The 24,780-nt window shown below is 38.5% G+C and overlaps 2 protein-coding genes across 6 annotated transcripts in view; one reads left to right on the top strand and one right to left on the bottom strand.

Annotated features, from left to right (window-relative positions):
- The window catches only part of ercc5 (excision repair cross-complementation group 5), a 93,969-nt gene extending 84,046 nt beyond the window's left edge, over positions 1–9,923 (bottom strand). The window contains exons 1-3 of the mRNA XM_052026570.1: positions 9,369–9,923; positions 7,087–7,717; positions 2,044–2,170 (exon numbers count right to left, since the gene is read on the bottom strand). Coding sequence (XP_051882530.1) covers positions 2,044–2,170; positions 7,087–7,684 — 725 coding nt within the window. The 5' untranslated portion in view covers positions 7,685–7,717; positions 9,369–9,923. The remainder of the gene's footprint in view (positions 1–2,043; positions 2,171–7,086; positions 7,718–9,368) is intronic.
- Positions 9,924–10,122: 199 nt separating this feature from the next.
- The window catches only part of poglut2 (protein O-glucosyltransferase 2), a 57,034-nt gene continuing 42,376 nt past the window's right edge, over positions 10,123–24,780 (top strand). The window contains exons 1-3 of one of the 5 annotated variants that reach the window (XM_052025616.1): positions 10,123–10,561; positions 17,906–18,111; positions 21,773–21,978. In XM_052025616.1, coding sequence (XP_051881576.1) covers positions 10,386–10,561; positions 17,906–18,111; positions 21,773–21,978 — 588 coding nt within the window. In that variant the 5' untranslated portion in view covers positions 10,123–10,385. The remainder of the gene's footprint in view (positions 10,562–17,905; positions 18,112–21,772; positions 21,979–24,780) is intronic. The other 4 variants (XM_052025614.1, XM_052025611.1, XM_052025615.1 and 1 more) reach the window with 4 other exon arrangements.

Raw genomic sequence — 24,780 nt, 5'->3', positions numbered from 1 at the left:
GAGTAAATGACCTATTGTGCCTGGGTTTCCATTACAATAACTATTTTCTATCTTTTACTCCTACATTGAGACTTACTTTAAAGTCAACATATAGTCACATTGGCAGACACATGAATAAAATTTTGCCCAGGATAGAGCAAAGAAGGAAGAGCACAAAATCAGAGAGAAGAAGTGAGCAGACAAAAGAAAAAAACAAATTAAAAGTACTCCTTTATTTTAGATGTCATTGCAAAAATTTAGTACACTCTCATGGATTCAAACACACAAGCAAGGTTGGTCATTAATGTAGTAGTTGAGAAAGTGCTCATTAACTGTTTAACTAAACTTTGCTTGCCTGTAAAATCACCACTCTTTGTAGTGCAGGGAGTTCTTACAGTACTCTTACAAACATTGCTCCCTACACCAACACCAAAATTAGTAAATACAATATATAGCCATTAGCCCATTTGTGGGATCTTGTGCACAAAGAACTCCTACATTTGCCTACATAACATTAAATACACTTAAAAAAAATTGCCAGAAGATGCAGTAAACCATATAAATGCAATTTATTTCCTGTCTGCAACAAAAATCACATAAGCACAGGAAGCATAGATGATTATTTTACTGCAGCAGTCATGCTCACAAAATACATGTCTAAAAATACACCATACTGTATAAAGATCATTTTGTCAGAAAATAAACTGATGTTATTCTAGTGACTTGCACTAAAAGTTAGAAACTGGCCTATTTTCCAATTGGGAATGCAATGAAGAACAGTTTTAAGAGTCAATGAAATAATACTACTGCAAATTAACATAAAATTCAAATGGAAGTAATGTGCTTCGATATTCTGAAAAGGTTTTTTTAAGCTACTTACAATTATAGCATATAGAACTATAACAGCACAGGAACATGCCCTACGGCTCACAATGTACATGCTGACCATGCTGCCAATCCAAATTAACCCTATCTGCCTGCGTATGGTCCATATCCTTCCATTCCCTGCCTGTTCAAGTGTCTGTCTAAATGCCTCTTAAATGTTTCTATTGCATCTGCTTCCACCACTTCCCTTGGCAGTACATTCCAGGCTCCTGCCACTCTGTGTAAGAAAAAAATGCACCTCATAAACCCCCTTTAAATTTTCCCCCTCTCACCTTAAACTTGTGCCCTCTCATATTTGACATTTCCACCTTGGGAAAAAGGTGAAAGTGTCAAATATCTGACTACCTACCCCATCCACGCCTTGCATAATTTTATATCCTGCTATCAGGTCGCCCCTCAGCCACTGACGCTCCAGAGAAAACAATCCAATTTTGTCCAACTTCTCCTTATAGCCAATACTCTTTAATCCAGGCATCTTCCCAGTGAACCTCTTCTGCATCCTCTCCAAAACCTCCATATCCTTCCTGCAATGCAGTGACCAGAACTTCACACAATACTCCAAATACAACTGCAACTCAACTTCCTGATTTTTATACTCAACACTCCAAACGATGAAGGCAAGTATGCCATACACCTTCTTTACCACACTATCTACTTGTGTTGCACTTTCAGGGAGCTGAAAAGCAAAAAAAAACAGCAGATGCTAGAAGTGTATAACAAAAAGAAAATGCTGGAAATACTCAACAGGCCAGGCAACATCTGTAGAAAGGAAAAAGCAGGGTTAATGTTTCAGATTGATGACCATTCATTAAAATTCAGAAAAGTTATAAACCAAATATGTTTTAAGTGACAGGAAAGGGAAAAAGGGAGAGAGAGTAAAGGGAATATCTGTGACAAGATGGAGACCAAGAGACACCAAATGAAGCAAGTGCTGGTGGAGCCTACTGTGAGATTTTGGTGAAGGCTTGTTAATCACAGCTATCTGTCTGGAGAACGTGAACTTGTTTATATAACATGCTTTCTTTGTGGTAAAATATCCTAAAGCTGCAAGAATTTTAGGTAAATACAAGCTTCACATTTCAAAAGTAATCAAATATGCAGTGCCCCAGCTTAAATGCAAATTATGTTTGCAAGTCATTTGAAAGCAAATTTACTGTAAACATTGATAAAAACACTGACCACCTCCGAAGATCCAAAACCTTGCGCTGTTTCATTTCTTCCAGAACTGTATACGGAGAAGAATCATTTTTTTTGTTGTGTTTCTCCAGCGGCTTAATCTTTTTTGTACTTTGCTTTTTCAAGCTACCTGCAAATATACAGATATATATATATACACATAAAAAACGTGTGTCATAAATCCATTGGAGTGGAATCTACATGGCTTTAGCAGATCCCAATTCTCAAAGCCACAGCTTCATGCACATTCAATAGCAGACTGAGCAAGTATCATGCATGGGATAAAAGCGAAGGGCATACAAACCAGATAAGTTTCTTCCCCCCCCAAAAGGTGCACACTTATCTTACAGATTAGTCTTTGAGCAATTATGCTACAGAAATGCTGAGCTGATATCATTGCATTCATTTAATATTGCTGAAAATATCAGAACATCAAAAAATTTGAGTGAGGAAAATGCAAGCAAAAAATTGAATTTAAATTATAGCAGGCAAGGATTAAAACAAATCTGTTGTACAGAATAGTAAACCAAGAAGGACTTTATTTTTAAAATCAGCCTAACTAAAGTATCCATTTAACTAACTAGAACTCAAAATCGCTAAGAAGCTTCTGTAATTATTTTGTATTAAATTTTGTGTTAAATTCTGTAACTAAGAAGTAATTGCAACAGAATAGGTTATGGAGAGATGTGTGGGAATGGAACAGACAGAAATACTCCATGAGGCAGCATTGACTTGTTGGACTCAAGAAAATGCGTGTCAAATGGGCTACCATTAAAAACAATGCTTTTTAAATTTAAAACAATAACTTGATTTTATAGTCCTTCACGCTTGGTGGCATGCAGTAAGTCAAATTACAAGCCAATCAGAGCCCAGAAGGTAGGCGATGGCCTTCTGTTTGCAAGAATGAGATGAGCCTTCATCATGCAGCATTTCCCTGTAGTAGCGCGCTCTAGGCTGGGAATTCAATGATCCAAATTAAAGTTGCTCCGCTTCATAAATCACACATTAACATTTCAAAAGATTATAAAACCATCACAGCCACACTCACCCCAGCCCCATCACCCTGTTTCCTTCCCCTCCTCCACCCTCTCCATCTGCCCATCACCCACACACTCCTCCTATTGGTTCCCCTCCCACACTATTTCCATCTGCCCCCCCTCCCTTTATTCCATACTCCACCTTCCTCTCCTATCAGATTCCATCACCTTCAGCCCTTTGTCACTTCCACTATTACCTCCCAACTCCTGGCCATTTCCATTCTTCTCTCCCCCATCTGCCCATCACCCTTCCCCACCTAGATCCACCTATCGCTTGCCAGCTCTTTCTCCACCCCTTCCCTCCACCTTTTCATACTGGCCATCTCCCGTCTATCCTTCAGTCCAGATGAAGGGTCTTGACCCGAAATGTCAACTGTCCATTTCCCTCCATAGGTGCTGCCTGACCCTGAGTTTTTCCAGCTTTTTGTGTGTTGCTCTGGTTTATCAATATAATTTCTAGTGTAGGCATACAGTATTTCCACATTTTCTTACAACAGCAGATGAGGCTATTCATGCTCTCAGAACGTCCCCATCATTTATTTATTTCCCTGTAATCTATTCTCTCTTGCATGCATATCAAATCCCCCAATTCTCCTGCCACTGACACCAGAAGTAATTTACAGTAGCTAGTAACTGTAGTTGTTAACCTTATGGCACATTTTTCAATGTAGGAGGAAACCAGAGCATGCAGAGATGACACTTGTGGTCACAGGGAGAATGTGCAAACTCCACACAGGCAGGACCCAAAGTCAGGATCTAATTGCTGTGTCATTGTGCCACTCTAAATGATTTTATAATAAAGCTTGCATTCATAATTTACTAGTCCCTCAGCTAAAGCATTTAAATTTAAAAGAAGTTACTTTGAACACCTACAGCTTTGCTGAGATAAGTTAAAAGCTGGAAGGTGTTTCCAAGTTGGGTGGAGAAAGAAAGGAACTCCGATTATTTGATAGGTAATTAGTCATGAAGCTATCTTTACCAGTGTTTAGCAGAAGGCAACCTGGATTTTAATAAGGCTTTTGATTAGATCTCAGGTGGTAAGATGGTCAAACAGTAAAGGTCCATGGAATCCAAGGGAAAGCAGCAAATTGGATCCAAAATTAACTCTGTGGCAGGAATATTGAACACTGCTACCAGGTCTAGTAATGGTATGGTTTGTGGCATAGGGTAAAATCTTCAATGTAAAGCTATGACATTTCTATATCAAACAGCAATCCTCTAATCTTACTTTAGGAAGTTCATGTACTTAACAAAGTAGTGTTGAATTCTGGACAATTTTATGAAGTGAACCTATGCCCCTAAAGCTGAGCTTGTTTGGACTAAAATAAAATTTGCTGTGTTGACCTATAGTAGGATTAAACCAAACGATCCAGTAACAGATAGCAACAACATATTATACATCTTGATTTTCATAAACTTCAAAAACCACATAAAATGTATAAACTATGCATTAGCACAGAATCAGAAAATTCAGTTGTTTAAATAATGTAAATAGTGAAAACTGAAAAGACGAATAAAATTTAAATGAAAGTAGTACAATTATAGGAAAAAGCACTGCAGATGTTTTTATTATGCTGCTTGATTATCAGTGTTACTAATCACTCCTATAAACAACACTACATTGCATGCAAACAAGAGGGTGCCTTTATTTGCCCAGCATCTCATTAAATACAGCAAGACCCAATGTGCTGAAAGGTGCTTTTACCTCTATAATCCACATTGCAACAATGCTGCATGTGCCACTATTTATGTGCCTCATCTTGAGGACAGTGGTTCATTTAGCATTAAAACAAATGAAAAATAATCAACATTAACATACCTACAATAATTATGGGCCATACTATTTTTCTCAAAATATTAAAACAAGGAAACTTCTGTTAAATAAACATCAACAAATTAATCCTTGAAATTAATGTGTTCTTTTCTACATGGTGATGTTGAATTGGAGAACTTTTGAATAGCTAATAGCCTGTCACCTGGAAATCAGCCTTGCATACAGATCGTTCAAAACTGTTTTAAGATGTACTGGAACTAGCCATCATTCATCCAGTTCTTTAATTATTTAAAACAATCTTTCATTCATCCAGCTTTAGTTGCTTAACAATGTTTATCCAAGTACTCAGAAAGATGGTGGTGGATGTGATGCCAATAAAGTGGGCTGCCATGGCCTGGATTATACTAAGCCTCAATCTTGATGACCTTCTTTATTAATTATCTTTAATATCTTTGTCAGAATGTCCAATATTCTTAAAATGACTCAATGCATAATGTGCTCAACATTTCTACCACTTAGTAAAATATCCCCTGTGGATCCAGAGACATCAAAATAAATCATTGTAGAGCTAGCATTCATCACCTCCGATTATCTAGCACACTGGCTTATGCTTAAGTTCATAGAGCTCTATTATTTATTCAACATGGGGAAAATATCCTGCGAGAAACTGTGGTAATTTTTTGTAATATGCTTTTATGTGTCTCATTCCATTGATACTGGATATTGAACATGTAGTAAGTATTTAAATTATCAAATGTTAATTAATTTAAAATGGAACATGCATTAAAGTGTCAATTTAGCAGCTGTTGATACTTCAGAATATCTTACATTCCAGTATACAAAATTCATGAATTTGCCTCGTAGCTAGTCTGGTTTTGCAGTAAAAATAATCACAAGGATTTTAATAAAGCAGATGGGGGAAACTAAAGTTTGGCAAAGTCATGCTTTTCAGAGTATCACTTTTCTCTCCAACTTAGTATCGTGAAATAGCCCTCAGCAATCTTATATCTTTGGTCAATCACTTGGGTTGAATTGCTGACTTTTATTTCCGAAAATTAAAATGTAATCCAAGGATTTCCAAATCCTGAGCATTCCCACAGTAGCATTTTAATTACTTACATGAAAGAGATCACAGGGGTGTGGTTTTACGAAGAAATAAGAGATCATTTTGTTGGCTTATAACTTACAGTGTGAAAGAGATGCTATGACACTCAGTTGGCTTGAATAAATTAGTAATAAATAGCTGATGAAGTGAATAATAGTTGGAATGCACTCATGATTAAACATCTTTCTCCTTAGAAACTGAAGATGATGAAAAGAAAAGCAACTATAATTGATATATAAGCAAACTGGACAGCAGATATTTTGAAACTGGTCTACATGTTAAAGGCAATGTTGAATATAGTACAATTTCCCCCAACTCTTCTAACAATAAAATGACAAGCTAGCAACTGCTCTGCCCGTGACCGCAAGAATCTGCAGAGAGTTGTGGGCACAGCTCAGCACATCACAGAAACCAGCCTCCCATCCATGGACTTTGTCTACACTTCTTGCTGCCTTGATAAAGCAGCCAATAGTGTCAAAGACCGCACTCACCCTGGAGATTCTCTCTTCTCCCCCTTCCCATTGGGCAGAAGATATAAAAGCCTGAAAGCACGTATCACCAGGCTCAAGGACAGCTTCTATCCCACTGTTATAAGACTATTGAACAGTTCCCTCATATGATAAGATGGACTCTTGACCTCAATCTACCTCATTATGATCTTGCACCTTATTGTCTACCTGCACTTTCTCTGTAACTGTAACACTTTGTTCTGCATTCTGTTATTGTTTTACCTTGTACCACCTCAATGCACTGTTGTAATGAATTGATCTGTATGAACGGTATGCAAGACAAGTTTTTCCACTGTAACTCAGTACATGTGACAATAATAAACCAATTCCAATTATGGCAAGAGAAAAACAAACAAATATCTCAGATGACTTGACATGAAACAAATACACAATGAGAAAAAAATCTAGGAAAGGAATTATAATGCAAAATATGACAACAATGAAATGAAAAAGAAATATCACTTTGGAAATAGTCTGATATTTTCCAATTCATTGAAAGAACTCCCAAAATTAACAGTTACAGCTTTAAAATGGCCGCAATGATGTGCGGTATCATTGGTTAAAAGCCTTCTCAACACAGTATGGTAGTTAATTAGTTATTATTTTGTGGCATTTTCTCACCTGTTCTACTTTTCAATTTAGATGTTACTACATTAAAATCTGATGTATCTATCTCCCAGGCAAGCAGCTGTTTCCCATGGCTGACAGGCATAGCAACCTTTTCTGCATTACCTCTATGGGTTACATCTGGAGGATCAACTTGAAGTTGCACATAACTAGAATTATGTCCCGGAGCATCAACTGAAGTTGTTCCATCCTGAACAGCAGTAGGTTCACTGGAAGTGCATGGTGTACTGGCAATAATGGAGGCTTTGTTCAGCAAACCATAATCCGAACAGACATTGTAAAACACTTCCTGTGCCCGGACGACAGGAAACATCCACGGCCCATGTTCTTTCACACTGGAACTTAGACTGAATGATGGAGCACCATAACAGGAAAACAGATTGGAATTAGAAGCTCCTGGTGGGTCACCAGCAGCAAGCTCATCAAGAACATTGATACTCTTTACGTTTCCAGTCGGCTTTGGTGGTTGATATTCACTAGAGTTGGGCATTGAATGAAGCCAATAGGAGTTAGGTCTTTGGTAGACTGAAGTGGCCTTCCTTAAAGAATAGTAATCGACTAGATGAATGTTTCTATAATTCATGCATTTCATCTCAATGTAAATATCCTTCAAAAGAGATGGAACCTAAAATATTTAACAAATAAGAAATAATTTAAAAATACAATGAAGGCAACAAATTATCTTAAGCACATACCTAATAGTATACCTATGACAGAAGCAATTTAAATGTGGATGTACAAATGTTTGCTATTCATTTACTCTAAGCATCGATTTCCGTTCCTGGATTTTGTGATGAAGTGGCAGCAAAACTGTCAGCCTTTACTCATGACATTGTAAAGATGACAGCAACTTCAGGGCTTCACATATTGTTTAGTGTGGAATCCAGAAATTACTATCAAAGATTCAACATTTCTTCATAAGTACATAAGAAAATGGGAGCAGGATTAGGACATCATTTAACATGATCATGGCTGAGCTATGCTGGCCTCAATTCCTCTTCTGTACCATTTTTCCTTACCCCTCTGTTCCTCGATCTATAAAATGTTTGTCCACCTCCACTTTAAGTACTTCTAATAATCCAGCTTCCTCCACCTGCTGGGGAAGAAAATTCCAGAGATTCACCACCTTCTGCGAGAATAAATTTCTACGTACTTCAGTTTTAAATTATCAGCCCCTTATCTTGTAGTTATGTCCCATTTATGCAGCTTTCTCCACAATAATTAAGGAAAATCAGTGATTTGATGAGAGTTTAAAGAATTTATGACCTACTTTCAATGAAAATAATCTGCAAATCTTAAATCAAGTTAATTTTTAATATAATCTGTAATTACTGCCTTATAAACTGTGTGTATGATAAATATTTCTATCACCTATTAGCCCCTATCACCTATTAGTGCCTGTCTTAACACTCCGCCTCTCCTCTGTATACTGGCTGTCTTCCCTCTCCACTCTCAGTCATGATGCAGGATCTTGACACGAAAGGTAAACAATTCCTTCCCCGCTATCCCCAGATGTTCCTCGACCGGCTGAGTTCCTCTGGCGGTTTGTTTCTTTTAGTTCCAGATTCCAGCATCCGCAGTCTCTTGTGTCTCCATCTGAAGAAATTTGCATTGCTTTGGGAAGATGGAAGGGTGCCAGACAAGCTGGGCATTGTTAGTACAGACTGGATGGGCCAAACAACTTCCTTATATAATTGTAATTATTTATCAATCCTAGTATGCAGAGTTCAAATCTTTTACCAGCCTCTAATATGAATTATTGTAACTTTAAAGATTAAATTCTGCAAACATATCTCCTTTAAAATAATAAACTTCATCTATTTTTCTACTAATTAATTTTAAGTCCAGCAATTAAACACAATTTAATTCAGAAAATGAAAATAACTGCAGAAGTTGGAAATCTGAAATTAAAACAAAAAATGCTGGAAATACTCAGCAAATGGAAAGGGAAACAGAATTAACGTTTCAAGTCCAAGAACTCTGACATTCCACAGATGCTTCCTAACCTGCTGAGTATCTCCAGCTTTTACCATACCATTCGCATTAGTTTTAGACCAGCAACTAAATTTTGATTCTTCCTCCCCGCCTTCTAAATCAGGTTGCTACCGCGGCCATAGGGATAAAGTGATCATTAAGAAAGTTATAAATGACACATTGCCATGATTCATCCCTCGAGCATTTTGCAATTTTAGACACAGTTGACCACACCATCCTCCAGTCCCCCTCCACCCATTCCCTTCTCTGCAATCTCCTTTGAATTATTACTTGGAACCTACCTCCGAACAAGCTTTGGGTTATCAGTCCTAACATGTCAATGTTTATTGGCGATGTTCCTGCAGTAGGCCCTTGATAGGTAGAAGGTGCTATATTCGTGCAAAGTTGTCTCCGACCCTGTACTTCCTGGGACAACTAACACCCACTAACTGCCATGAACCCGCTTCCCCCAGGCGTTATTCGGAGTGTCAGCCTGGTGTGCTGCGGACTGAAGGCCTGGGAAATATCCCTGCCCTCAGATTACCTCCACCTGCCCCTTTCGACTCGACCACTTCAACCGCAGGCGGAGTCGGAACAAAACACGCTCGACGCTTCTCCCGCTGCCAATGGAGCGCCAGGTGGCTTAACCGGACACAACTTTTTGAGCCAGTTTAGGGGCTGATAGTAACAGTACATAAATTAGTCCAACTGTAGACAGCGTGAGCAAGTGAACACTGAAGAGCCGCCTCCCCTTCTTTTGCTTGAGTTTGCAGTGTCCCAGCTGAGGTGGAGCTATGCGAGGCCTTGGCCTTGCAGAGGCAAACAGGCCGCTGCTCCAGGCAGATGGGGATTCATCTTCACCCCACTCGACAATAATTCAGTCGTTGCAGTGCTAGCATTACAATATAATATTCGCACTGTGAAGACAACTTTCCACGAGGAATAGATTTTAAATTTTGTTTCTATTCACCGCCGCTGGTTTCTTACAGACTAAAACTACATTTCCCAGCGGGCCCCACGCACGACCGCGCTGTCCAATCACCGTAGAGCATCGCAGGGCAGGCGTCCAGGCTGCGCGTCGTCGCCTGGGTGCTGTGCAGGTCGATCGTCTTGTTTTTAAATATTTTCAGAAGGCATCTGGTTGGCACCATGAAACCGGGAAAAATAGGCTACAAAATTTTGATTTCGTGTAATTTAAGGGAGTTTAAAATTAAAATATTAATTTAGTGGATGAACCTTTAGGCTGTATTTATAAATTGTGCCACGCGTCGAACTATTTTCTCATTTCATTGCAAACAATATATAAAAACTTCTTTACAATGCCAGAAAGATGGTTATTTTGCATTCTTTTTGTTACAATAACGAGCCGTGCAATTGAAAGCACAGCTAAAGTAAGTCCAAAGAGAAGTTTAGTGTGGGGTCCTGGTCTGGATGCAAACAAAGTACTTCCAGCTCGCTATTTCTATATTCAGGCTGTTGCAGAAGACAATGTCAAGTAAGTAAAGCATGCTTTACATTTTTTAACTTGTAAAGCAGTTTTGTTTTCAGGCTACACGGTGGTAATTGGATTCCAAGAAAAGAAGTCTTGAAAAATTTAGGAAGGTGGCGTGGCTGCACTGAATATTGGGAAATGAGCCAGAACAATTGGAGTTATTAATCTTTTAGGGGGGCATCTAGGAAAAATGACTGTGGTATAATGTTTAGAAAAACTATGGAAAATGATACAGACTACTCCAGGTTAGAGTCTGTAGGAGAAAAAAAAACAATTTCAATGAGATGGTAGTAGATGTGGCCTGAATAAATTGGAATCAAAGTTTGACCGGAAAAATTGTAATTGAACAATGGGGGGCCTTTGAAGAGATGATGTTTCAACTGCATTAATAGGTACATTCTTATAAGGGAAGAGGGTTGGAAAATTAAAGCTAGACATCCATAGGTGACAAAAAGGATATTCACGCAGAATGGTAAATCTCTGCAATTCTCTACCATTGAGAATTGTTGGGGGTACTTAAAGAGGAAGTGCATACATTTTTGAAAGATCAGTGAATTGAGGACTATGGAAAACTGGCACAGAAGAGGAGATGAGGCCTGGAGCAGATCAGCCATGATCACATTGAATGGCACAGAAGACTTAACAGGCTGAGAACCCTACTCCCACTGTTTACTTGTGTTCTAAAATATAGCACTAAAACAGCAAATGATACATGCCAGGTTGGATAAAAAGTGAGAGCCAGACTGATTACAGAAAGATCTAAGAGAAGCAGAGCTGATCAGAGGTTAAAATTAAAAGTACTCAGGCAACAGGGCATGTCTGAGGTCCTAACTGTGTATTTCAGTCTTTGCCTGGAGTCACAGTGAATGAATATGTAATTGAGAGCCTGGATAGGCTATAATTCATAAGGAGAAGGTAAAAGAAGGGCCAGTGGCATTTAGTTAAAAATCACCTGGTGTAAATGGGATGATTCCTAGATTGTTTGGGGAACCAAGGGACTAAATTGTAGAGGCTCTGGATATAATCGATTGATTTGGGGCAGTCCCTGAGGACTGGAAAATTGTTCCAAAAAATTTGCAGCGATAAACCCAATAACTGCAGATAAATCAATTTAACCAAGATGGTGGGGAAGGTTCTAGGAACAGTAGTCAGGGATAACAGAATCAGCTGTCCATTGGGCATGTGGACTAATTAGAGAAAGACTGCATCACTTTGTTGAAGACTAATTAATCTGGTAGTATTTTGGCATTGTAACCAAGAGGACTGATGTATATATGGACTATCCAAAAGCATCTGGTAAAGTGTGACAAACTAAATATAAAATGCTATGGAATAAAAGGGTCTATTGCAATACGGATATATAATTGGCTAAATAAGAGACGCAGTGGCAGAGAAAGGTTGACACACGAAATTCTGCACATGTTGGAATTTGAAACAATACACAAAAAGTGCTGGAGGAACTCAGCAGGTCAGGTAGAATCTATAGAAGGAAATAAATAGTTGACATTTTGGGCTGAGACCCTTCATCAGGACTGGAAAGGAAGAGGGCAGAAGCCAGAATAAGAAGGTAGGGGGAGGAGCACACACAGACAGATAACAAGCGAGTCCAGGTGAGAGGGGGAAGGGAAGGGGTGGGGTGGGGGAAAGATGTAATAAGCTGAGAGGTGATGGGTAGAAGAGGCAAAGGGCTGAAGAAGAAGGAATCCGGTAGGTGAGGGCAGTGGACCATGGAATAAGGGATGGAGGAGAGGAGATGGGCAGATCATCAAGGCGGGGAAAGGGAGCCACAGGAATAAGGGAAGGCAAAGGAGCCGGGGGGGGGGGGAAGAAAAAGAAGGGGTGGGGTGACCAGGTTAGAGAAAATTATATTGAGGCCATTAGGTTGGAGACTCCCAAGGTGGAATGTGAGGTGTTGTTCCTCCAACCTGCATCTGGCCTGAATGTGGCAGTAGAGGAGGCCATGGATAGACATGTCAGTATGGGAATGGGATGTGGAATTCAAGTGGGTGGCCACCGGGGGGTCCTGGCTGTTGCGGTGGACAGAGCCAAGCCGCTTGACAAAGCGGTCACCCAATCTGCCTGGGGTCTCAGGAGGCCACACCAGATGCAATAAATGACACCCTCAGACTCACAGGTGAAGCGCTGCCTCACCTGGAAGGATTGTCAGGGGCCCTGAATAGTGGTGAGAGAGGAGGTGTAGGGACAGGTGTAGGCACTTGGTGTGATTGCAGGCATAAGTGCCAGGGGGTTATCAGTGGTGAGTGGACAAGGGAGTTGTGGAGAGCGCGATCCCAGCTGAAAGCAGAGAGGGGGGTGAAGGGAAGATCCGTTGGATACGGAGGCTCATGGGGTGGTAGGTGAAGATGAGGTGAACCTTGTCCCTGTTATGTCGAGGGTGAGGGCAGACGTGCAGGAAGCGGAGGAGATACAGGTTAGGGCAGCATTGATGGTGATGGAAGGGAAACCCTGGTTACTGGAAAAGGAGGACACCTCCGATGTCCTAGGATGGAAAGTCTCATTATGGGAACAGATGCAGCGGAGGTGGAGGAACTGGGAGAATGGAATGGCGTCCTTATAAGTGACAGGGTGGGAAGAGGTGTAGTCAAGGTAACTGTAGGAGTCAGTGGGTTTCTGGAAGATGTCTGTGGTTAATCTGTCTCCATCTCTGGAGACAGAGAGCTCCAGAAAGGGGAGAGAGGTGTCGGAGATGGACCAAGTGAATCTGAGGGCAGGGTGGAAGTTGGAGGTAAAGTTAATGAAATTGACAAGCTCAGCACAGATGCAGGAAGCAGCCACAATGTAGCAGAGAAAGAGTTGAGGGGCATTACTGGTGTAGGCTTGGAACATGGACTGTTCCACGTAGCCGACAAAGAGGCAGGCATAGCTGGGGCCTATGCGAGTACCCATGGCTACACCTTTGGTTTGGAGAAAGTGGGAGGAGCCAAAAGAGAAGTTGTTAAGGGTGAGTACTAGTTCCGCCAGACGGAGGAGGGTGGTGGTGGAGGGGAACTGGCAGGCACCTATCATCTGCCTGTGTGTGCCTCCCCCTCCCCCCCACCTTTTTATTCTGGCTTGTGCCCTCTTCCTTTCCAGTCCTGATGAAGGATCTCGGCCTGATACATCAACTGTTTATTTCCCTCCATAGATGCTGCCTGACCTGCTGAGTTCCTCCAGCAGATTTTGTGTTTTGCAGTGAAAGGTTTTTCAGATTGTAAGGAAGCATAGGATGATGTACCCTAGGGGTTGGTACTTGGGCTTTTCTCAATGTGCATTCATGATTTGACTTTGGTGGAATGGGCTCCATAGATGGCAGATGAAATTTAATGCTGAAAAAGGCAAAGTGTCACATTTGTGTAGGAAGAGTGAGAAGAAGAAATATAAATTAGAAGGCATGATTCTAAAAGTACAAGAACTTGAGATATGTGTTTTTTATGCACAGTTCTTTGAAAGTGATGGGCCAGGTTAAGAGAGCGGTTAAAAATGCATCTTGGCTTTATAAATAGCTGTATAGAGTATAGGAGCAAGGAAGTTGTGATAAAACTTGGTTTAGCCACAATTGGAGCCACTACTTGAGAAAGGTATGAGGGCTTTGGAGGGGATACAGAAAAAAAAATTACCAAAATTATTCTTGGGATGAGGGGCATTAATTATGTAGGTAGACTGAAGAAGCTTGGGTTGTTATCCTTGGAACACAAGAGATTGCAAGGCAATCTGATAGAGTTAATTAAATTCATAAAGGGCATAGAAGGGTGGGTAGAGGACGAATTCTCTCATTGTGCTTGGGCTAATTATCAGGGGTTATAGAATGAAGATGATTAGTAAAAGATTCGAAAGTGACATGAATGTGAGTTTTTTTTTGCAGTAAGTGATCTGGGTCTGGAAAGCTTTGCCAGGGATAGAACTAGAGGCAGATTTGATAGTAGTCTTCAAAAGGGAACTGGATATGTATCTAAAAGGAAAGAATTTGCAGGGTTATGGGGAAAGAACAGCATGGGGGTGGGGCATATCTTGCTGGAATGTTCATGCGTTGTCATTGAGGACTTAAGCTGTGTGGCCTCAGCTATAACCCTTCTGTGATTTATAAAGCACATTCCACATCACTTTCAGGGTGTGCTAAACTGGAATATGACCAGTAAAATGACTTTTGAAGTGTTCTAGTGCAGGAAATGTAGCATAGCAATTTCACTAAAACACTCATGTGATATTGATCAGATAATGTGTTTTTGTAATGTTGGTTGAGGGGTAAGTATTGACTAGCTCATTGAGTTTAACTGTCTTGCTCTTTAAAATAATGCAATTGAATCATTTAGGTCCACCTGAGAGAACAGATTCAGTTTCAGTTTAGAGTCCCTCTGAAGGATGATACCTCCATTATTATAGAACTGTGCCATAAAACCATTAAGTGAAATCATTTCACAATAGAGCAATATAATTTTCAATAGCATATTAGTGTAGCTGTGAAAAGAACTGTAATATTTATCTGCAGAATAAAAATAAATATTTAGTCATACCTGGGTAAGACAATTTTCTTTTGACTTTCAAAGTTATGAAGATCATGGACCCATTTTGTGAATTTACATGATCTTCCCAACTACAGTAAAACTCCAATAATCCAGCATCCAATTTTTTGTCAGAAATCCCAATGGTTCAGTATCTGGCTCACACTTACAATGAGAACTAATCACCTGTTCACTTTCCCAGAAGAGGAATAATAGTTTAAACTTAAAATAGTTGAAACTTGAGGAAATAAACAGCAGAGAGGAATTAAAATTAAAAACTTTCTTCGCTTGCTGTTATAATTCATCAAAATAGGTCCAAAAAAAGTTTGATTTTGTTAAAGTGGACTTCAATTTTCGGGGAGATTACTTCAAATTTTCACAATTTTAGATTTTCAGAGGTAAAATGAACAACAAAATTTACAAAGACAAATACCCAGTAATACTGATTTCTGCATTTGTATCAGGTATTGCCCACTGGGTAGTGGTCCTGTCTGAATCAAAAGATCCAAATTCAAGAGCAACTCCAAAGACCTCAGCTGGTTGTAGATCTAACAACACACAAGAAGATCAACAGCATGCTGGACAAAAAAAACATGCTTGATTGGCATCCACTCTGAACATGCACTTCATACACAGTACATTGTAGCTGCACTGTGTACAAGATGCACTGCAGTAACTTGCCAAGACTTGTTCAATAGCACCTCCCAAATCTGTAACCACGAACGCCAAGAAGGACAAAGACAGTAGATGCATGGGTATGTCACAAGTTCTGAAGTTTCCCTGCAAGTCACACAAGGGTCCTGACTCTGCAATGTAATGCCATTCCATCCTTCTTATAGAAGTACCAGAACTCTCAACCTTCTTAACTATCTCCCAACTCCCTTCTCCTAACTCCCAACCAACCTTAATATCTATATCTAACCGAACAGATGGTTGAACCACGAGGACTGCAGTAATTCAAGAAGGTGGCTCCCCCTCACTTTGCGGTAATTAGGTGAGGGTAATAATTTCTGATGATGCTATTAATGTCTAAATTTTGTGAATGAATAAAATCTTTTTTACCATTTGTATGCCAGTACTTCTTTATCTGTACGTACACCAACAATTTGTTATTTCTCACCACTTTTTCTTTGAAAGATTCTTTTTACACTTTGTTACAAAATACTGCATCTTCTTGCCAACCCACTTATCCTGACTCTTATCCTATCACAATCTTGTCTCATCCTCTGTTACCCAGTGCAGTATCATAAACAGACTTCAGTACATTGTGCTTTGCTGTGAAGTCATTCCAATTGATTCTAAATCCCTGAGGGTACAGTACTGATCTTTGTAGCATCCCACGAATGCAGCTTACCAGCCTGGAAATGACCCTTTTATCCCTCATGCAGCCATGCTAAAATTTTATGTCCCACCATGTGAATTCTTAAATGATGGTCCTGTATGTGCGCACCTTAGAAAGCGTCATTTGAAAATGTATTACATTATATAATTAAATAACAAAAGGCATGAATTGTTATAATGTTAGGAAAGAAATATAAATTAAAATATTGTCTTCCAGTGTTTGAGTACAACTGACATCTTTGCCATCATATGTAGATATGCCTGCCCCTCTCCCCAATTTTCCCCCTCTTTTGAAGCAGGTGATTTATTCTTGGGTGCAGTCCCAAACTTGTAATTATTTCAAATTTAAAAATTAGAATTTGCAATTATTTTGTACCTTTCATAACCTCAGGACCAATCACTACTACACAGTCATTAAGTATTTCTGAAATATAATGACCATTGAACTATAAAGACTATTTTTGGAAAGCGAAGTTCCACAAAAGGCAATCAGAAAAATTTCCAATTGAACTGATTTAGTGAAGTTGCTTGAGACATAAATATTGTTCAGGCATGAGCAGAATATACAGAACTTCAGTGTTTTTTTATAGTACTGTTAGACTTTATATGCCTACCTGAATGGGTACATGAGATTTTGGCCTGCACATCTCAAAGGGTGTATGTTCCAATTGTGTAATACCCCCTCAGCATAATGCTGGATATTAGCTGAGATTCTAGAGTGGGGCTTGAACCTCAGTCTTTTCACAAGAAGTGAGAAGTGGTGTCAGTGTTTCAAGGTTTGGTGTCAAATATTTGCACTTTAATTCTATAACAAACATCAAACTTCTAGCAGAATTTGGAAAGCTTTTCATCATTACTGTGTTCTGCTTTAAAAATGGCTGTTTTGTCAAAATAATTAGTTACAAAAACATCTGTGTTTTCCCTTGTGTTTTTAATAATTGTATATTCTCGAATAAGAGCATGCTGTTATAAGTAGCATTATTTCCTCAAATCTGCTTTTGACTGACACAAATATTGCAGCAAGTGCATGGTAATGATTAGTCATATGGTGTGGACATTGTTGTCCAGCAATCTAATCAGACTGGCTTCAATATCTGTTAAAATAAACTGAATTGCTATTCTGATTAGGAAAAAAAGTACTGACGATAGTATTACCCTCATTTTAGATGTTAGCTAATTGTAACCAAGGCTACCAGATTTTTTGTTACTCTATGGTGTTGGTATAATTTACATCTTATAAGATTTTCTGTACTATGTAATCGAGTGTGCAATCATAGAAAGTGACTGTTCACATGTGTAGTCAACATTGTTGATGAAATTCATGAATTTGTGAGACTAAGAAGTGTAAAGTTCAGGATATTTATATAATGTGTGGTTTTGATGTTATATTTATCTCTGTGGCTGTCTATAACATACACAGAACCTGCTAATTCGTAATGTTTTCCTGACTTCATATATATAAACTTTTGTACTGTTCTCTGTGTAACTTATTCTCCTTTCCCTGTAGCTTTACTTCTTCACCAGGTGAAAACACATTTACAGTGAACATTAATTCCCCGGGTGAGGAATTCACACGCATTTGGGTGCAAGTTTTGGACCGGAAGGATGGATCTTTCCTTGTCAGATACAGAATGTATTCAAGTTACAGAGATTTGGTAATTGAGATTAAATTCCAAGATGCACATGTTGCTCAGTCACCATATTTTTTAAAAGGTACTTGAGATTTTTTCAATATAATTTTAGAGTACCACAATGGTGTAATATGCCAGAACACAGACACATTGATGAAATGGCATAATATTTCCAAGAAATCATAGCTGAGAAGCAGCTTGTGGAGCACGTCACTTGACCATTACCAGTTTTAGCTCAGTAATTTGCTGGAAATATGAGCAAGTGTGGCAAGGGCAACCAGACATCTTGGATAATCTTAACCAATAAATTCAAGGATTGAGAAAGCAACAGGTTTAACAGTAGGGTGTAGGGTCAGGTCATGTAAAGAAACAAAATAAAGACAGGGATAGAAAAATTGGATTAAGAGAAAAGGGAAAAAGACTAAGAGTGAAAGAAAGAATAAAATCAAAAACTTATTTGAAAATCTCTAGTAACAATCTATTAAGTGCAGGAATTAGATTATTCACTTTAAATTGTTACACTTTCTGTCATTGCGTTAACAATCATCAGGTCATATAAAAGGATGCATGCACTTAATTGTCAGCCCTAACTTTATATAATGAGTTTAAAGGATAACTAATGAACAACAACAGAAGAACTTTTGGTGAGACACCATTTATGTGAACAAAATGGAGCAAGGCGAATCGACGACAAGTTCTGGAGATTAGCAAAACACTGTGTAACTTTTAACCTCTGAGACATGCCAGTCAGTTTATGAATTAACAATGGCATTTGTCATGAACAGTTATTTTTCTGGTAAGGTTCACGACAGAATATCATGGAAGAGGCTTTTTGACTTCTCTGTGTTCAGCTCTTAGTTGCATCTCGGTCATAGAGTCATAAAGTTGTACAGTACAGAAAGGGGCCCTTTGGCCCAACGTATCCATGCTGACCATATTGCCTATATCTATGCTAATCCCACTTGGTCTCATTAGGCCTGTACCCCTCGACTCCTTTCCTATCCAATTACCTGTCCAAATGCATCTTAAACACTGTAATTGTGTCTGCCACTACCACTTCCTCTGCCATATGCCCACCACCTTCTATGTGAAAACTTGCCCCTCAGACCTCCCTTAAATTTCTCCCCTGTCACCTTAAGCCTTTGCCCTCTAGTTGTAGGCTCTCCCACCCTAGGGCAAAGACAGATAGAAATATGTTGTTTTCCCACAGATCAACATCTCTGCTAATTCTGGCACACATTTCCTGCAGATATAAATGTATAACTTATGTTTGATCTACTGTGTGTTGCACATGGGGAATCAATACAAAGTATATTTCATTGGAAGAGGAATTAGAAGGCATGGCATAATTTATCAAAGGCACACAGATGTAACACAATCTTTATTTTAAAGCCATGCATTTCATCCTCATTGTTTTAATATATTTTGTTTAGTGTTCGTATCAAAATAAAACACATGCAGCAATTTGGGAAGTAGAGTTGGGTGAAGCATAAGAACTTAGCTCAGTTCAAGCTAAGGAGCAGGGTGCTTCAAATTTAACTTATTACAATGATACAGTTAATACTAATGAGAAGGATGTGTCTGTCATATATTTTGTTAGAAGTAACTCTTTCCAGACCAGACAAATTGAAAGATTATTTGAGATAGAAAGCAGAAAATCAGAAGTTTCATACACTACAATGATATTCTAATATTTGATGCCAGAGAGTGATAAGGAGCAAGTTGGGCCAACAACGTCTTGCATGCAGGTGATGCTAGTGTCAGGCATTCATTTTACAGATGTGATGGGAAGAGGAAAAATCAGCCAGAGCGACATTATCAGGCCACAGTTTTGTGTTTTTGGCAGATGATGTAAGATACTCCTCAGCAGAGTATTAAGAGAAGACACAATATGGGAAGGGGTGTTGGAAAAGCAGAAGATGAACATTACATTTCTTTAGTGGACAGGGATTTCTCAATGGAAAAGCAAAACAAAGAAATCTGGTGTGATGTATTACAGACCTTCCAAATGCTTTCACAATCTTCTTGTCTTTTAAGCTTGGGGATAGCAAGCGTTGTCCACAACTTTGTTACATTACGTGTGGCCCAATTTGAGACCAGTATGTGATGTGAGCCTGGCATCACGTCTTTGTTTGGATGCCATGCTATTTGCAAACTTCAACATGTAGAATTGTTGAGTATCTTTACTGCAAAGGTTGATTTATTGAATCAAATCCAAAATCTGGTAGGTGCTGTCAGAGGGACTTCCTTCATATGACAGTTGCAACCTTGAAGAATTTCAGTCCTGTGAGATGTTGTAGTTCACAATGAAATGGCGCTATTATTGGTTTCTTGAATGTTGGATTATTGATGTCTAGTAAAGATGAACCTCTGCATCCCCTGCCAGCTATGGCACAAATGTGCATTTGGAGGATAAATCATGAGCATATCAACCACATGTCAAATTGCTCTGATTGACAACCATAATAGAATTAAAATCAAGGCAAGTTTAAAACATGTGTTTTAATTTAAATTTCGTTATCTAGATTAAATGCACAAACCTGTATGATTCAGTTCAGTTAATGTCTAAGTCCATACTTTAGTGAGTAGCATTTACAAAGTTCACTCTTGCATGAATAATGCAGTCAAATTGTAATATCATACATTTGAAATGTGACATATAAAAACCTCCCTACACTCTAATATGTATAATGCATTTTAATGAAGTACGCTTGTTTTAGAATCAGGCATTTAGTGCAATCTAATCTTTAGTATCAAATTATATTTACCCATTTGGTTGCGTATTCCTTCAACTCTTTTTTCCTCTTCCATTATCTATCTGCTGTAATTTTAAATGTTGACAATGTTTCTGCTACACCACTATCCATGAAAGTGAATTCCATTGTCTTGCAACTTTCTTAGAGTATTTTCATGTGTCTATGCCTTCTTAATTCAGAAGTTCTCTTCTCTCCAAATCCTCACTTCAAAACTTGAAGCTATTTGCCGCCCTTAGTTTTAAATACCTGAATTACCTGTAATATGTTCTGTAATAATGAAAATAGTACAATGTTTAAGTTTTCATTAGTATTTTCTCATACCAGGAACCTCATGTTGAGTCTGCTGTACATTTTTTTAAAGCTCCGTACTGTTCTTTGTGTTAAGCCCAGTGCTGCCAATTTTCTTCTGGCTGAGGTTTTGTTAATATCTTCTATAAACTCAATGTAATCTATTATTTATACACTATACCTGTTAAGAAAAAAAACTAAAATTCTAATGGTCTTTTTTTCTCAGGCTTATAAGCTGAGTTGCTGTTTTTAATTTCTATGAATCTACACCCAGAGCCTTGATCATTTGCAGCACCAACACTACTACTTTTCAGTATAATTAATGTGCATTTCTTTCTTTTTCATTCTCCATGTATCACTTTTTGTCTATTTATTATATATTTACATTCACTGTTTCATTTGACCTATTGAAAAATTAGCTATATCCTGTGCACCTGTTTCTCCACCTCAACCTTAAATGTCTAACCCCTACCCTGAGACTATGTTCCTTGGTTCTGTTGAGAGAAAACAACATCTGTGTATCTGCCTTGATGATCCCACACCTTTCTTCTGGGCTCCAATTATTCCTTATGGGATTAAAAAAAAGATTTAATGCTATATTTGTTTTAGTTGGTTGAATTTTTGTTGTTTAGGTTGTAAATTGTTTAGTTTTTATTTGGGAGGTTATTGGTAATAGTAAATGAATGTTTCCCCTTCCAGGCCATGTGTACCACGAGTCCTGTAACTGTCCACAAGAAGATGGAACCAAGTGGTACAAGGATATGCAGTGTCTTCTGTCTTTTCCACAGATTCAACGAGATTTGGCTCATTTTCCTTTTGTGGATCCAGAGCGAAATGCTATAGAAATTGCAAAAAGATTTGGCCAAAGACAAAGTCTATGCCATTACACAATAAAAGATAATAAGGTATTTTATGCTTGATTTTACCTGCAGATTTAACACTGATAGCAAATATACACTACAAAGAGGGTTTGAGAAAGATATTTCAAATTTTAGTTTAAGCAGTAATATATTGTATAATCTACTCTATTGATTGGAAAATTAGATAGTGCCCAAATGTGGAATGTCACATGGAGACAACTGCCGTTATTTTTAATGTGATAAATACCTGACGCAAAAATATTGTGCTGAGGCAATTAATACCTAAAATGAATCGGGGCTCACTACGGCCAGTAAATAAATTGTGCTTCCTGATTGTGAGAATGTTCTCACCTATTGAATTTCCATGATCTTTTGCATTGAAAGGTACTATAATTTAGAGATTCCAAGTGGCACCCCTTATAAGACAAGTGAGCTTTATTTAACAGAGGTGATGATTGTATGCCAATGAATCAGACTGAAATTTTAGTATTGAACAGTAATGACAATGAAACACAAGTTGTAAAATAGAATAGTTAATTCATTGTTAAGTTTTGAATGGAAAGCAAATTAATAATTGGATTAAGAAAGAGAGAGAGAGAGAGAGAGAGAAAAGCTGTATAAAAACTAAGTACTAGAAATCAGTTAGTGTCTAAAATGGCACAAAGCAGGACTGCACAGGGGACCCAGAGCAGGCTTTAAACACAAAGACCTTTCTTCCAGGAGCTCCACCATTGCAGAGCTAACAGATAAAATGAATCAGGCAGAGGATTGTGGGGAAGAGTAGGGCTAATAAGAATTGGGCTGGAGGTGGGTTGGGGATTAGAAGCCCTGGTCAAGTGACAGCTGATGAAGAGTCAGCAGGATCAAGTTGATGGGCAGCTGGCATTCGGGGTCAAGCTGAACAAGTGTTGGGCTGGAGGTCAGAAAGGTAATCAGAAAAAGCCTGTGGATGCAGGCTACTAATGGGAAGGAGAGGCAACAAATAACAAGCAAACCATTCAAAGCAGGGCTTACTTGGAAGAACACTTATGATTCCCCATACCAGATTAGATACAGTTAGGCCCACTTTAACTAATGCCAAACTTTGTTTTGGTCTCCACTTAAAGACCAGCTTAGGTGTAACTGGCTGTGATGTCTGCAGGCCTCAGGTATACATGAGAATTTTGTCCACTTGAAGCCAAAATTGGCATTCAATGTCAGTAACAACACTTTGCATGCCTAGTCGTCTTGTGCATGATCAAGAAAATTTAATTGAGTACTGCACAAAAGCATGGCACTAAATAATGGGCTTTCTAGGCCAAAGTATTTTAAAAATAACTAGTTTGAAAACATATATAACAATTAAAATCTGATGGAATGAGAATTCACACTTGTAGGTGTTAATTTTTAGTACCAGAAAGTTTAGCAATATTAAGAGTTGTCATAACATTGAAAAGGAGTTTTAGAATGAAATAGACATGCCTTAACATTGTGAGTTCACACAGTTCAACACATCTGAATAGAGAATCAGGTAGCATATATCTGCAGGATATGGAGGAGCAGCTAATGTCTGGCAATAGCTTCTGGATTTTCAGATTATGTTTGCATTGGCAGTCAAATGTAGTTGTTGTCCAGCTTGAGCATAAATAACAAAGAGCAGCTTAGTCTCACTGTTATTTTGACAGTAACTTTTATGATTTAAAAAAAATCACTGTAATTGTGATTACAAAAATAGAAAAAATACTGAATATGTAGGGCTGGCAATGGTCCCATATTGTATAGGATTTTTCATATATAAAAGGAAATGGCTGTTACGTCCAATTTTGATAGGCATTGCCTGTTTTTTCATTTAATGGCTGAAGGGTAGGGCCAAACTTCATCCAGTGATGTAACCTCGCTGCTTACAGTGAATTTAGAAGACCTACACCATGTGATGACCAGGATTACTTCTTCATGCTCATATTGCTCCACATTCACCCCATTAAGAACCCTCAGCATCAAATGTATTTCATTCACTCCACCCACTCACTCTTCTAAACTCCATCATGTCCAACTTTTCCTCATAAGACAATCAGCCCATTCCAGGAGTAGTTAAGTAAGCCTTTTCTGAACTGCTTCCAATGCATTAACATCCATCCTTTTAAAAAAAAAGACCAATACTGTACACAATACTCCAGACATGGCATCACCAATGGCCAATATAAATGAAGTATAAACTTCCTATTTTTGTATTCAATTCCCCTCCAAGTAGCAATAATGTTCTGTTTGTAATATGCTTTTTTTAATTTGACCTGCCAAAATGGACAATTTTGCATTTCCCACAGTATACTCCATTTACCAGATCTTTGCCAATTCACTGCACCTTCCTGATCCTTTTGTAGTCTCCTAATGTTGCCCCTTAAGTCTCATTTTCCTACCCATCTTTGTGCCTATAGCATATTTAACAACTATATCTCTAGTTCCTTCATCTGAGTCATTTATATAAAATGTAAAAGATTGAGGCATTAGTTCCTGTGGCACACCACTCATTCCATTTTGCCAACCAGAAAAAGACTCATACTCTCTACTTCCGGTTACCAGGTAATCTTCTATCCATCTCACTTTCTTACCTCTTATACAATTAGCTTTCATTTTCCACAATAATCTTAGATGCAACACCTCATCAAATACTTTCTAGAAATCTAAGTACAGACCGCCCTTGGATAATGAACAGGTTCCGTTTTTACAAACTGCCATGTCTATTTTGTCCATGTTGGAAAATATACAAAAATCACTCAATATGGTAACCATACTTCAACAGTATTGTAATAAATGGCATCAAAAGCACATAGTACTCATAAGAAAGAATAATTACTAAAAATGGAGAGA

Source organism: Pristis pectinata, chromosome 11, assembly GCF_009764475.1.
Source record: "Pristis pectinata isolate sPriPec2 chromosome 11, sPriPec2.1.pri, whole genome shotgun sequence".
NCBI classification, from domain to species: Eukaryota; Metazoa; Chordata; class Chondrichthyes; order Rhinopristiformes; family Pristidae; genus Pristis; species Pristis pectinata.
The sequence above is the reverse complement of the archived record's forward strand: the minus strand, read 5'-3'. Positions and strand labels throughout refer to the sequence as shown.